We start from the raw sequence: 15,875 nt of genomic DNA, 5'->3' as shown, positions 1-15,875 counted from the left end.
TTTTATAGCAAAATTTCATAAAAAGAATTTACTTTGTATCGCAGTTCACCTTTACAGCAAAGAGATATATAAAATATAGAGTTAAAGTCGATTTTAAAAATTAAATTTATCATTATTTGTTTAAAATAATAACTAATACTTTCTGTTATCTATAAATTGGATACATTTATTCTTCCATAGTTTACTCAACAAATCGAGTTATAAAAAATCGACTTCTATTTTTATCCTTTTCATACGAAAGGATCGCTTTTTCATGAAATTTGGTTTAATATTTACCAGTCATTAATTATTAGTAATTAATCAGGCAATTTTCTCGCCTGTTTTTCCCCCCATCGCAGATTCTTCTTCTCGTTGAAAAACTTTCTCACAACTCTTTCATTGGAGCTAAAGTATGATAAGCGAGACGAGTGAGGCTTTGTTCCAGTTGGACACATTCAATCCACGTTTGGCGACGTCATCCGGCGCTATTACGATCGATATTCGTACGAGCTATCAAACAATGGGGCACGCTCGCTCAGAGAAAAAAATCCGCGCCCTCTTCTATTTTCCTCATATATGTATTTTTTTTTATATTCCAATATAACAGGATTTTCTATTTATGTCCATCAGTATGCGCCGGTGAGCAATATTCGCGTCAAAACGGAAATAATGCTTTCGAAACGGTATCGAGAGTCTCAATGGCGTAACTCTCGTAATAATCACACTTCGTGCGCGAAGCTATTTGTATGCTGCTGCCAAATATATAAAACTCGGAAGTAAAACATGGATAACCTCGCAGCTCTATTTTTTTTACGGCTATAATAGAGCTTCCAATTTATTATTAAAGAAGAGATGCAATTTTTGGCATTAATCAAAACGCGCAGAATTTTACGCATTCGCAAATTGGTACACGTAAAATGCAAGCATGAAGGCATTTTATCTTGCTCTGAAAAGTAAGATTGGGAATAAAACACAGCAACCTGTGCCAAATGCCAAGAGGTCACAGAGGAATAGATGTTGATCCTGCTCTAGTGTGTGTCTCAGCTTTCGAAAATATTAACGACTTTGGCCGTTACCTCGTGTGATCCTAGCGCTTACGCGATGCAGTGATTCATGTGTTCTTCCTCTCACACATCTGTTTATTTTACATTCTTCTTGTTCTCTGATCTTTTCGTAGACACCGTTGCAAACTTTGCTTTCATTTCCTTGTGATCAATATCGGTTGAAAACACTTAAATACACAAGGAAAATTCCGGGAACAAATGAAGTGCAAAGAATATTCTCCACAAACTTATAATTAATTTTGCATCGATTATTATTTAAAAAATAAAAATAGAAGAAATTACCTTATTTATTATTGAGGAAATTGATTGTTGATAATACTTATTTTTCATAAAATTTTAATTAAAAATATTAAGAAGTGCATAACAGCGGTTCTTTATTATTTTTTACAGCTTTTTAATTGCTATAAGAAAATATTAAATTATATTGAAATTATATATTAATGAATAAAGGAAAGAAATCGTTTTTAATTAAAATATTATATATTATTTGAGGAAAATCAACGATTGATCTACTAGCTATTAATTATAACTGTGTATATCGGAACCCCATTCCATTAGCATTCTTTAGTTGATTATCTTTATTACCATGGCGCTCCCGTAATTCAATTAATAATTTAATCACGACGCTCAATTATTTCTACGTGATAGTACGTATTTATTGAAATTCCCTTATCACTTTCATGTTGAAACCTATTTTTACTTAACAACCCTAACCCATCGGTCGTTTAATAATATTTTTATCGATATTGCAATATAAATTATCTAACAATAATAAAATTTAATAATAATAGAGCATATTTTCCGTGACGTACATTTGAAGCTTATGCTGCATCTCAAAGCGACTCCGTGAGTACATTTTAATCACCGAGATTATAATTGTATTCAAAGCGACAAACCACGCATATATACGGATTATGTTCATATTATAGCGCAGCTGCGTAATGGCATCGTAATAGCTCAATGAACACCTCAGCTACACAGATAGTTATATGATAACATCCTGTATAGCTAATCTCACGAACCTTGTGACAAGCTAAGATACATTACCGTTTATCACATTGCTTCATTCTTGTAATTAGATACATATATTATTATAATTTCTATTACGTATAATGATATATATAATTGTGCGGTAACTAATAACCTAATTAAACAAACTATATTAATTATATATCCTTAATTACGTCTTAATTTGATTTGATTATTTTAAGTATTGAGACTGCTACATGAATTATAGATTGTAGAATTTGATGTTAATTGATCATTAATTAATTATGGTAAACTTATTGATACATTATCAAACATGCAATTTGTGAATTGCAAATGTATTGTAACTGTTATTATATAAGTTTTAGAAAAAGATACATATTTAGTGACCTACTTGTTGAGTTTTATAATACTTACGAAAGCTTTTCGATGTCACGTGTGTTTCAAACACACAATTGGGAATAAAAAAGAGATGGTTTGCAAAAGACAGTAGAAGCAAAATGGAGTGGAAAACAGATTCACGATTAATTGCGCAGAAAGCTTCAAGGAGAATACGGAACATTTATTAATGGTAAAAAAGTCAATCAAACCTGATGGGGATTACGTGGAATAATTAATAGTTACCACAATCGCATTTAAGATATGAGTAAAATTGAAAAAGATTATCGTATCTTTGATAAAACTAATTTCACTAACATCAATAAAGAGGACACGAAGGAAAGATTTTAATTGAAAATCAACGTTAAAACCTTACTAAAAAGAGCTTACGCAAACGAATAATTTATAAATTTCTGTAAAATAAAGCGTAAATGCTGTGAAAGCGCAAGCGTGTCAAAAATATTCTAAACAATAAATACTTTAATTTTTATCAAATAATTGTAGCCCCCAAAAACATATGCATTTTTTATAAATTTTTAATTTGTATGTTTGACAAACTGTAAACAATTGTTTCTGACATTCTATAAATTTTCATTTATATATAATCGAGATATAAAAATTAACAAAACAAATTACATTTGCAATCTATCTAAAATCAAAATTTATTTTTTTAAATACATTTGAAATGTACGACAAACATAAGATTACTTTTTTGCTTTAGAAAAAATAAGAGAGGAAATTTTATGGAAGTAGTAAATATGTTTACGTAATAGAAAAATAAGAATCTAACGTGTAAAAGATGTTTAATTTTATAATACCTACGAAAAACTTGTTGAATATTTAAATTATCCCTGAAGTAATTTATAATCTTGTACAATTAAGTATATTTCAACCATATAATATATCTGACATTTATATTATACACCTGACATTTTTATCAAAACTTGGATACGGTAAACCCATTCTTTAAAATGAAACGGTAGAAACGAGTGGTGTGATTAAAACGACAAACAATAGTACAAAAATAGAGGTAAAAATATTCAGACCGTTTACAGTCTGGTTTAAAATTTCTGTGCAGTATACGTAACTTTATTTCAGTCATGTTCTATATTGTCACATTTCATATAAATTCAGATTAGCCGCAATCGAAATTGAATCGAGATTTCACCGACCGCAAATAAAAAGAATTTAGGCTGATGTCAAGTTTCACGCAATAATTTTGCTGCAAATCGGGATCGAGGCCAACAGACTACTCATCGCGAGAGAAAGAGAGAGAGAGAAAGAGAGAGAGAGAGAGAGAGAGAGAGAGAGAGAAAGAGAAAGGGAGAACAAATATACGTCATGATCCGAAAATCTAATTGAACTAAATATGATTTTTTTCTACTGTAATTAATTATGTGATCTAAAACAATTGTGTGAAAAGTGGTACGAAAGTATTGATGCTAATATAAATATAAGATTGCAATGTATCACAGTAAAGTTCTAGGTCTGCTGAATGAATAAAATGTACATTAACGTTAAAATGTATTTTATTCATTTTTATGCCTTAAAATCATTTGATAAACCTAGAACTTCAGAATGTACATTTTTGTAGTGCGATGTATTAAACTCTTATTTCTTTTAAACAAAGAAATGATCTAATATATTAATTAGTTAATATTAAAAAATTGATTATTATAAAGAAATGTTTCAAGTTCTTTTAAAATCATAAATCATAAATCATAAATTTAATAATTAATTAATTTCTTTTATTGCTAATATTTGCCAATAATTAAATGTAATTAATAATAAATAAATAAAATTATTAACGCAATAATTATTGAATTAAATATAATAAAACGTAAATTTTAAATTTGATTTTAATAAGTTGTATTTTCTTTTTGTATTTGATACTTTTAAGGCTAAATAGCGCGCACAATATTATGTTTCAGTAATTTAAAATATATATTTTTTAGCGTTGTAAAACAATAATATCGTACGTTATGCAAGTAATTCTCTGTTTTTTAATTATTTTTAAAATTAAAATATATAAATTGTGTAATTAGATTATTTAATGTATGGCATTAGAAGCAAGTTTGTGCAAATTACACTTGAAATATTCTGACGTATTTTTTTATATAAAATTGTCAAGTTTTCAGGTCTCTAAAATTTATGTTGACTTTGTTCGCAACTTCATGGTACCACTATATCATTTAGATACATATTTCGGTCTACACAAAAGATTTTATTCAGTCAAACTTGTATTTCGGACTATTATATTGCGATGTGCTACGTGACTTTGCACGGGAAAAGGGAGCAACGAGCTCGCGCGTGTGAGTCGATTGAGTACGTTCGCCTCGAAAAGCAAGCGCGATTTCCACGAAGATGTAAAAAAGAAAAGTGCAGGAACAAGCCGCTCGGAAATAGCCGCGGTTAATTTTGCGCCCGCTCCATGCTATAAGCGTACATCATAGAGGGTTCGCGTCTGTTCATCGTCTGTTCTCCTTCTCGTTCTTCGTTGAATCTTTCCTCTCTTCTTTCGTCTCTCATTCTTTCTCTTTCTCTCTGTCCTCTCTTCTCTTTCTGTTTTCAGCGCATTTTCTATTTTTTTGAAAAAAGTAATGCTTTCTCTCTCGAGAATTATGGCAGAAATTGCAAATACTACAATATTGATAAATACGGTAAAATATGATCAATGTTATGGACGTAATAGACAGCTTTACTATTCTCTGTATACCGTTACATGTATTATATATTACATGTATTAATACGTAACATTTCTATGTTTAAACATAAATTAATTATTTACAATAAATCTATAATAGTTATAATTTATTAATAATTACATTAGATAAATTATATTTCATTAGAAGCAAAATTTAATAAATTAGCAACACGTGCGATACGTTGACATTTCGGAATTTTAATCATTTGAAAAGTTATTGAACAAAATAATCGAAAGTAATTGGAGATTAATTAAAAGCTACTTTTGTGGTAAATGAATATGGTAAATCGATAATTGTATAATTATATTTTAGAGTAATACTTTTGGATTAAATTTGTCAAAATTGTCAAAATTGATAGCTGTTAGAATTAATAGCTTCAAAAACGTTAAAATTTGTTATAGATTAAGCTTGATTACTTTCCCGATTGAACGCGTTAGTGTTATTAAAAATTTGATGTGAATGAAATACGACCAAACTCAACACAGTATCAAGCTATTGTCTGTGAAAATTGCGGATTCGACGCTGAAATATCGCACTGATTGAGTGAGCATTTCACGTAGTCACAATAATTAAAAAAGTGAAAATCTTTTTGTGGCATGTTAAAAATCAATAATTTGTCCCCGCGAAATGAAAATTGCGGTGCGCTTGCGCATGAAAATTATTTCACCGATTTCCGCGATATTTATTCGCACTGCAGTGCGATCTTGCAACCTCAAAATGTCAGTCAGTCTCCACTTATTTTCATGATACTCCCGTCACGCGCCGTCAATCGGACTTGTTCTGAGCGTTAATCCCATTATATCCCGTTTTATGCATGATTTTATTGAACTAATTATCTCGTGAAAAATACGTTTCTTCGTTTTCATTCGAAACCGACTCAGCTTTTAACTTGAGACATCGTGTATCTCGGAAAAAGTATTACATTTATTAAAACAAATTGATACACATGTATATGACTGCTCACTGTTCACTGCTATGATATATTTCGCAGAAATCGTCCCAATCTTGCATTATTATTTGCTTTGATCTTTTTATATTGCGCGCTGTTGAATTTGCGAACGAATTTGTGAACAATATAAGAATTTTATTTCATGATTTTAATTTTATAAAAATACCTTCTATCTTCTCGGAGCTTTTTGCAGTTTGACAAGCTAGATGTTTGATGTGTTGCGGATTCCATCTTTCTCATTCAGCGATTTTCAGTATGCTTTATATTCAAACGATTGAGAGATTTGTCATTCCAGCTTCTGTTTCTTTTTTTTTCTTATGTTTTTTTCTAATTCTAGGTAAGTACATATTTGTCAACCCAATCGTGTCTGACCGTTAACCTCTAGTTTCTGGCAACTGAGCGTACGGGATTTCACATTGCGAATTTATGTCGACATTTCGAGGAATATTTTGCGAGTCTCCAAATTGATTGAAAAATACTACAAAAAGAATATTTCAGTTTGGAATAAAACTACGATGTAATAACTTGGAATTTGTAAGCTGCAACAGTATTGGAAAAGTATGAACATTTGTATCTCTGAATAGCGCGGACGATTATTTGGAAAAAATTCTGAATATTATTTGAAAAAGTTTTTTTACTATTAATCGTGCTTTTCTTTCTGGTTTTTGTACAATATTTATTGATTATGAGTATATTTTATTTATTTATGCTAGCGAGATTTATTCTAAAGAGAATGCTAACATATAAGTAATTTATTAATTATTGTTATGGCATACTTTTATAAAAATAACACGTAGTATTTTATATCTAAATATGAAATAGTAAAGTAAAATATATATTGAAGCTTGTAATGCTTCGTTGGAAACTGCTGCAAAAGATAAAGCTGTCATGCTAATAATAATTGATATAAACTGTACAATAATTTATTAATTTTTTTACTGAGATTTAATTAAAATTTTTATTAACATTCCGAGTTGTCTGAAAACTAAATAATTATTTAAAGTTTTCTTATTGCCGAGCAAATATAACATTTATATGTTTTCTCTATATTAATATATAGGTATATCATTTATATGTACATATGTTGCATAACTGATATTTGAAATTGGAAGGAAAACGAACCAGGATGATTGCGCTACAGAAAAGCAAATAATATAACGTATTTTGTGTTTGTGAAAACATAAATAAACATTAAAATTAAAGATTTAAAATTAAAAAAAAAATTTTTTTTATTAATTATACTATTTCTGTACCGTAATTATTTAACTGTTTATTTTTTAAGACCAACACTGCTAATTCTGGAAAAAAATTCTAGTCTCGATGTGTGTGTTTCGAAGTTTACAATACTTGCTGTCTGTTGCTTTATGTTTCTGGCGCCCATGTTTGACAGAAACGTTCGTTATTTATTACACCTTTTGGCAGTTACTGGATATCATCTGTAGAACCGTCCAGCCGAAAAGAATTAGTTAGGACAACGACATCCAAACGACTCTCTGACGTCATCGACGATGTTTCGTTAGCAAGCTAAAATCAATTCGTCGATGCTCTTGACAAGCAATCCGCAGACACATTTAGAGGCAAATGATCATCGGCTCTCTCTCGCACGTGTTTGCGAGAATGTTTTTTTGCTCTGGTAGTTTCTCTTGAAATAGGTTTATTTGTGGTTTTTTTGATTATTTTTTCACCATCGCATTTATTTTGGTGCCAGCGAGAAAGAGATAAATGACTCGGCAAGTTGTGGTGCTCTACCGACTTTTTGCTCATCTTTTTTTACCTGAAAGTAATAGCAGCGCATGGTGCGAAAAGGGTAGCAACTAAAGTATGCAAAAAGTATGCATTGCATTGTAAATAATAAAAAACAAATACATTAATACAGTAAATGACACACAAGCTTTTAATAAAATAAAAATTTATTTAATTATCTATTTAAAAAGAGACACATGTAATAGATATTTATTATTAAATTATTAATTAGGTAATAAAATTATTAATTAGGTAATAAAATGTAATATTTCTCACAAACTATCTTTTTTATTGTGAAGAAAGTATAAAAAATTTATTTTGGTTTTAAGAAAACATTTTTTATTGCAATATTGAAAATATCCGCCAAAAAAATATGCTTTCTGTGAAAACTGTTCGATATATCATTTTTTATTCTTATTACAGATGTGCCGAGTGAGCAATCTGTTTTCGTGATGCTGAATGGGGAAGAAAGCGAGCTTAAGTTTTTAAACATCGCCAATCCAAAGGTAAAGAATCGTCTCTCTCTTTATAATAGATTTGTTGATTGTGTATATTTTGTCATAAATTTTATGACATAGAGCTAGTAAAAATTATTATCTACACTGCTATTTAGTGAATATAAACATAAAATTTTTGCATTAACTGAATATATTGGAAAACACAATAAAATAATAAAAATGACACAATTAAACTATATGAAATTAACAAGAAACAATGACAGAAATAAAGCAAACTAATTATGAAAAAGACAGAAAATTTGTTATGCATTATGTATTTTAATTATTAATTTAACTACAATTTTTTAACGAGATTCTATTATATATTCTACGTTCTGAGATTGACAGACAAAGTTTAGAATTTTCTTTTACCTTTATAAATTTGATTCGTGTACAGACCGAATTGGAAAAAATGCCGTTACCGGATGCCTTCGTCGTAATGTATTCAGTGATCGACAAGGCTTCCTTTCAAAGGGCCGAGGAATATCTCGCTCGACTTCACGATCAAGACCTTCTTCGTGGTAGACCGGCTATTCTGGTCGGGAACAAGGTCGATTTGGTTCGTTCCAGAGTGGTTTCGCCCCAGGGTAAGTGGCGGAATATCTTTCTCTTTTTTCACATATACGTTTTTTCACGGTTAGGCAGTTTTGTAGCGGTAACACTTTGTGGTATATCAAATTCTAGGATAAAAATAAAATTGCCATTTCTACGACATTCACACTTGTTCGGAATAATTAATTTTTTTGATAGCATAAAAATATAATTTGGGGTTATACAACCAAATATTTTATATGTTATCATTAAAAATGATAAATTTTGGATTTAGAAATATAAACCTTATCTTATAAAATACGAGAAAAAATTTTCAATTTTCTATGTTGTGATATTACTTTTAATATTTTAAATACTTATTATAAATACAATTATTTGCCATCATAAATTTCCGGATTGTACATTGTAGACGGAAAGTGCTTGGCCTGCACCTATCGTGCGAAATTCGTCGAAGTGTCGGTGGGCATCAATCACAATGTCGACGAGCTTCTAGTCGGCATACTAAATCAAATCCGTTTGAAAGTGGTCCAGGGTAACCAAGAGAACCGAAACAGCGGTAGCGAAGGGAGCGGTCATTGGTACAAGTCTAGAGGCGTTGTGCGCGCAAGCATGAAAGCTAGACAAATGCTCACTTGGCTCTTCGGCAAGGAGGATAGCAAGTTTAAGAATTGCGAGAATCTTCACGTACTTTAAGCAACAGCGATAAGAAATTGGAGTCAGGCTATCCGACTTCTGTTTTATTAGTACGTAAGTATGATGTGACTTGGAAAAAGCTTCTTTCTCGAACGGAATTCTATTATTATATAATTTGCGCTCGTCGAGAAATTTTTGTGCGTTTGGAGAAAACAAAGTAAAAATTATGAGAATGTAGTTTGAGTGGATGAAACGGATGCGTATCTGAAACAATACGTAGTTTAAAGCTTAGAGTCGAACGTCAAGTCTTCGCAATCAATAGAATTTATGAGAGTATTTCGTTATCCTGTAGGAAGTACGAATGGTCCGAGGACCAAAATGGATACAATTAGTATGGGGTGAATAAAGTGCCAATTAGTGCAAATTAACGCGAATGGCGTTTAAGGAGAGGTCTGAAAGCGGAGAAAATGTCGCTGGATTTCGCGCCCGTTCAACTAGAATTACATAGTGAGAAATGTGAATGATTAACCCTTTCCGTTTCAGATGCAAGAAGGTATCGTTTTTCAGCAACTTCCTTGACATAAACTTTGTCTTCCTACAAAACCGTTTAATTCTTTTTTGTGTTAAAAAATTAAGCAGTATTATCAAATTATTCGCGACACTTTGATAATTTATATGCCACTTTTTTCTAGATATTATTGGTTGCTGACATTTTATGATCGATAGTAATTATCGTACAATTTTCTAGTTCCATACTTATAATGAGCGAGCTCCAGCGAAACAAACGCTTACATGTTACATCAACAGAATATAAAAACTGGCAACAATCAAAGATTAACAATGCAATCAAAAGTTCAAATCAATCGTGACGATAAGAAAGATTTAAACTGGACCATGGCGTGAACCTGTCGCCGTTAAGTTTACGACCTTATTGTATAATAAGACCAATTACTTAATCTTTTTATGTACATGTACATAAAAATAGTATGTACATATATATACGAAACTTACATATAAGCGTATACTTGTGCAAGCATGTTCTATACAAATGTACACACATGTGTATTCTTAATCTCCCGTTGACGAGTGTCGATTCTACCACGTGGCGGCATTATGTTGTTGCAAACAAAATACCGCTGCTATTCTTGCATCATTAAATTGTCCTTTATCGCGAATGCGTTATTAATTTCTCTTGTTCAAATGGACTTCCTACAGTTTGTTATTGTATTACGGCTAACTTTATGCAATATGCTAATGTTATTCGACATTAAGTTTTGTACATAAAAATCGTGAATATATTTATTATAATTAGGTGAAATATATATAATGAAACATTATCAGTACATTATACGGTACGTTTTTAATCTCATGACAGACTACATATTGGAGATTGAGGATTGCAGAATTGGAGATTAGAATGCGATCAATAAGGTTACCTCAATCTTGGTCCACTTTGTCTTGATCAGTCTTGATTAATCGAATTCCAATCTCCAATTCGCGATCTACAATCTCCAATACATAATTTGATATGAGCTTTATGCTATTAAATCCACATATCGAGTATAAGATTTTTATCATTTTTATCGTAAAAAAGATAATTGCATTGAGTACGTTTATATTTCGATCCCAAACATGAAAAAAATTGTATTATACAACTGTGTATTAAATCATTCTTATTCGACAGTTATCTAATATGATATGTGATCTAATTCTATAAATTTCCAAATTAAATATTTTATTAATTACATTTTTTATATCTATTATATATTTTATACCAAATATTATAAGAAACCAAATAACATGTAATTTACTAATGCGGCATTTTGTGTACAACATTTTGTCGCGACGGAAATAAAATCTTTCGCGTCGCGCGTTTTCTCGCGCGCGATGCGAGAGAGCGCGTACTGTGTATCTAAAAACTATAGTCTTCTGCAGAGAGATATCCTTTTCGAATCTTTAAGGAGAGTGTCTATAAAAACTGTCTATTTTCTGCGACTCTATGCCTGTGTATCCGAATTATACGAATGTAGCATAAAATCAGAATGCATAAAGTTGTATACCCATATGACGGGAACAATGCGCCAATTTGACGTGCAACCTTGCTCTTCTTGTGTGAATATTTCATCGTCCTTCGGCTATATGTAAGAAAACTTAACGTTTCGGATTACAGTAGCAAATTACAGACTTCCTTTTTCTCGTTACATAAACGTTTTGAAAAGTGTTTTGACTCTTAATGATTCAAATAAAAATTAAGAATTTTCCTCCGGCATTCTTCGTTATCATCATCATTATCGTCATGCAATTAATCGATCGTTAGTGTTAAGTGTGCGAGATGCGACAAAAACGCGTTGTGTGAATTTTGTGTTTAAGGAGTTTATCCCGAAATGTCTCTCAACGAGAAGCCGAAGATTCTTATCAAGTGCCTTTGAATATTTTTGTAATTTAAGCTAACTTGGTGTAAGCCCCATGAGTATATCGCACTGTATAATCTATTATTATACGTATATCATATTATCGATATATTTATTTGTTGTTAATTTATCATGTTACCTGCGAGAACGCGTAACTTGGTGACGTAACTTTCCTTTCGAAGAATATACAAATTGTTCAGCTCTCATTTTAGAGCTCATTAAAAAGTAACAAATTAAAATAACAATGTAAGAAGCGATAAGTTCACGGGTTGTTTTGTCCAATTCGATTGAAGCTCTCGCAATTAAAGTTACGCCGCCGGTGAACTTCCATGTTCATTCGTGCCATTAGCATTTTTTCCCGAAAGTTGTGAATGTAATTTAGCATTAAAGTGTCATTGTGTCTGCTCGCTGTAATACGTGACGTGACAATACTGCCAGCCCTTTATTAATAAAATGCTGAGAAAAATTTCTGCTGCAACGATCCGATATCATGATGTAGAAGATCTGTTAGTTTTGACATTCCGTTTATTTTAACGTATAACAGTAAAAGTTTTTATGTGATGCATGAATCATGCCATGCCCATATTCAACAATGCGCACATTTGTCAATGTACGTAGATTTATGGATCTATAAATTTATTGATTTATACTGATGGTTGATGTATAGTTAAAAGCAGTATTGTGTACCAGTAAATTCCTGGATTAATTCGAAATTTATCACTATAACTTCTCTAAATAAAACATGTTAAGACATGATAGACTTCTATAGTTAGAGTTAATTTAAAATAAAAAAATATTTAAACAATTTTTCGTATGCAAATAAAGTAACAGAATTTTATATTTTTTTAAAGTTTCAAGATTTGAGGTTTACATTAATCAAGCTATTAAATATTACATGTTAAAAAATTGAAGCAAATAATAGTTTCTTTGATTTTTTATCTGCAAAAAAAATGATAATAAATTTATCAAAGAATTTAAGAATAATAATTGTAATAATACTTTATATTCGTCGGTACTGAAAATACTACAAATTTAACTATGCAGTAAAAATGAAGTGATCTATAAATCTAGTTATATACAAGCTAGCACGAGCTTCTTTTATTGTTTCCGCTATTATTATTAACGTTGCTTCTTTAACCACGCAGAGGAATTAACGCGCGTCATCCCTTATTGATCGCACGTCTAGTGCGCGTTTTTTTTCGGACCCTGCTTATTTTTTTTCCGAGCCAATATCTATCGTAAATCATTAGCGTCGCGTCATTTGGTTGATAAATATTCCCGCCAGACGCATGCGTTTTGCGCATTGATTATTTTGCTTGGTACCAGATATTGCCAGCCTTTGGCCGTGGCAGATTGCCATGCGACCGAGGAAAACAAGTGCCGGTTCCTCGTAACGCTGAAACGCACCCTGTATCTGACAGTGCCAAGGAACTGTGGAGAATGTACTTAAAGGACTGACGAGAGATAAAGAGTGCACCTGGAAAATGCATTAAATTAGTTCAAGTTTTCATTAAGAAAATATAACGCTCCAGTTTCGTATATTAATGAAGAAAGATGCAAAATTGGATATTTCTAACGTTATATTTGTAACGTTATTGTTTATAGCTGTGTATACAAGGTAGTTACATATACGTTATATGCAAGATACAATAATTTATAGATTAACACATAATATATGAAATTGCACAGTATGATTTATTTTTGGCATTTGTTAACTGCGTTAATTATTATTAGCATATATTGTATATTAATACAATATTACATTAATCAATCATATTTAATTAATAAAGTACTTTGTTAACATATTATTAATTAATTATGCTCTTGCATTTATATATTGAGTACATCACGATCTTCTAATATATTTTCTATATATTAAAATTTCTATATATTAAAAAGAAAAATGATAGTTAAACATTTATTTTGTTATATTTTACGTGTTTGTAATGTGTGAAAATATTTTAGATATTTTTAGAAGCCTTTGTCGATATCTCGGAAAGATATATTATTGCAATCCATTCATGGCAGTTGGAAAACCAACCACATGTAAAGAAGCTATACGGCGTTGGGAGGAAGAAAATGAACAAACGGCAGCTACAGCGACAGAAATAATTTTAAGCTTTCAGTGGCCGCCAATAGAAAAGATGGATAATGCATTAGCAACTTTGGCCAATTGTGAAAAACTTTTTCTATCAACAAACATGATTGAAAAAGTTGCAGGTAAAATATATTAATATATTTATTAATATCATTTCTAGTAAATAATAATATAATTAATGACATTAATCGTAAATTAGAACAGTAAAAATGCTAAAAAACAAACTATATTATGTATATATAAAGAATTATTTAGCCATAAAATTACCAACTCAATAAATTAGTTCTATTAAATGCATATTTTATAAATATTACTAAGATGTGTGCGCATTTTTTTTCATTAATTAATATTAACTAAGTAAATTATATCTTTTTTTATGTCAAATTAAAAATGCCTGTCTAAAAAGCAATGCATATCTCTTCTTTAAATTTATGTATTACATATACATTTGTAAAAGCAAAAAATCCTTCTTACTGCTCTTACTATGTCTCATATCGATTCATCAGCGGCTATTCATGAAACGATCGATTTATGTAAATTACGATACACATTTTAAACACCGCATCAGAATTGATGCATATTCGGACTTATGTCAATTGGTGCATGCATAATGCATATTAAAGCGGGTGACTGTCTCAATAACATGCAATGCAATTATAATGTAAATATGATTATAACTTTCACGTCATTGCGAACAAATTGTGCGAGGATGCGCATTAATGTCTTTAATTGTTGTCACCGATTTATTCACTGTGATTATGTCACTGTTCATTACAGTGTGTCATGTGATTTCCGGAGACGATAACTTGATCGTTTAATCTTGACAGTCGACAGACGCTTCTCCAATATCGCTTGCAATACCCTAACTTAAATTTTCTTGTAATGTTGTTTACTTATTTTATACTTTTTTATTAATTTTATTAATTGTTATAATATGAATTACACAAATTTTAATATTATATTAATTTGTAATAAAATTTTAATTCCGATAATAATTAGAACACATAAGAATATTGTTTTTTGTATAAATAGAATTTAAATCTTACAATTAGTCTAAATATATTGTGCTTTTTCTTTGTAGGCATTGGGACTCTGAAAAATTTAAAGATTTTGTCATTGGGTCGAAATTTAATCAAAGGTTTCGCCGGTCTCGAACCTTTAGGTGACACTCTCGAAGAGCTTTGGCTTTCTTATAATCTTATTGAGAAGATAAAAGGCATTCAAGTGATGAGGAATCTTCGTGTACTTTACATGTCTAACAACTTAGTGAAAGAGTGGAATGAATTTGCAAGACTACAAGAACTATCAAATCTTCAGGATCTAGTTTTTGTCGGCAATCCGTTATATGAAAGTCTCGAGGTATCATTTACTAATATGTTTTCTAATAAGTATTACAAAACATAAAAGTTTTATTTTGTTAGTAATAAATTTTTTAACATAATATACAATATAAAAAAAAAAACAAAATATTTATATAGAAACTTTTCAGGTAGAGCAATGGAGAACTGAAGTTGCGCGACGTTTGCCATGTTTGGAAAAGCTCGATGGTGAACCCATAATACGAACGGAAGAGAATCCAGTCATGATTCAATCAACCAAGATTGACAGTCCGCTGGATGATTCACTTAATCAAGAAACTGGCTAATTTTTTGACAGCACATTTTATTTATTTTATACGTTTAATTTATATCCTTATTATTTTTAATTACAAAAAATAAATAATTCAATTGTTTATTAAATGTGCACTAAATTATTTTTCTAAATTCTAAAAAAAAGATCTTTTTATCCATACAAGCCAGTAAATATTAAGAAATCAAATCAATACTATTGAAATTTATATCTCTCAATATCCAGCTTTGAAATATTAACAGGAGTAAAA

General features: G+C 30.4%; 2 protein-coding genes across 3 annotated transcripts in view; both read left to right on the top strand.

The window, feature by feature from the left end:
• The window catches only part of Rgk3 (Rad, Gem/Kir family member 3), a 38,537-nt gene extending 26,173 nt beyond the window's left edge, over positions 1–12,364 (top strand). For both annotated transcript variants that reach the window (XM_012363512.2, XM_012363511.2), the window contains exons 5-7: positions 8,229–8,311; positions 8,700–8,889; positions 9,264–12,364. In XM_012363512.2, coding sequence (XP_012218935.1) covers positions 8,229–8,311; positions 8,700–8,889; positions 9,264–9,547 — 557 coding nt within the window. In that variant the 3' untranslated portion in view covers positions 9,548–12,364. The remainder of the gene's footprint in view (positions 1–8,228; positions 8,312–8,699; positions 8,890–9,263) is intronic.
• Positions 12,365–12,720: 356 nt separating this feature from the next.
• LOC105670145 (dynein axonemal light chain 1-like) lies at positions 12,721–15,735 on the top strand. Its single transcript, XM_012363486.2, has 4 exons — positions 12,721–13,516; positions 13,864–14,118; positions 15,078–15,355; positions 15,486–15,735. The coding sequence occupies exons 2-4, from the start codon at positions 13,920–13,922 to the stop codon at positions 15,639–15,641; spliced, it is 633 nt and encodes a 210-aa protein (XP_012218909.2). The 5' UTR covers positions 12,721–13,516; positions 13,864–13,919; the 3' UTR covers positions 15,642–15,735.
• Positions 15,736–15,875: the final 140 nt, after the last annotated feature.

Source organism: Linepithema humile, chromosome 5, assembly GCF_040581485.1.
Source record: "Linepithema humile isolate Giens D197 chromosome 5, Lhum_UNIL_v1.0, whole genome shotgun sequence".
NCBI classification, from domain to species: Eukaryota; Metazoa; Arthropoda; class Insecta; order Hymenoptera; family Formicidae; genus Linepithema; species Linepithema humile.
The sequence above is the reverse complement of the archived record's forward strand: the minus strand, read 5'-3'. Positions and strand labels throughout refer to the sequence as shown.

What these genes read in the sequence shown, in the direction of transcription:
- LOC105670145 (XM_012363486.2), top strand. Translation starts at nt 13,920, where the DNA reads ATGGCAGTTGGAAAACCAACCACATGTAAAGAAGCTATACGGCGTTGG. An exon ending in CATGATTGAAAAAGTTGCAG is followed by an intron (nt 14,119 to 15,077) that starts GTAAAATATATT and finishes TTTTCTTTGTAG; the next exon opens with GCATTGGGACTCTGAAAAAT. An exon ending in CGTTATATGAAAGTCTCGAG is followed by an intron (nt 15,356 to 15,485) that starts GTATCATTTACT and finishes GAAACTTTTCAG; the next exon opens with GTAGAGCAATGGAGAACTGA.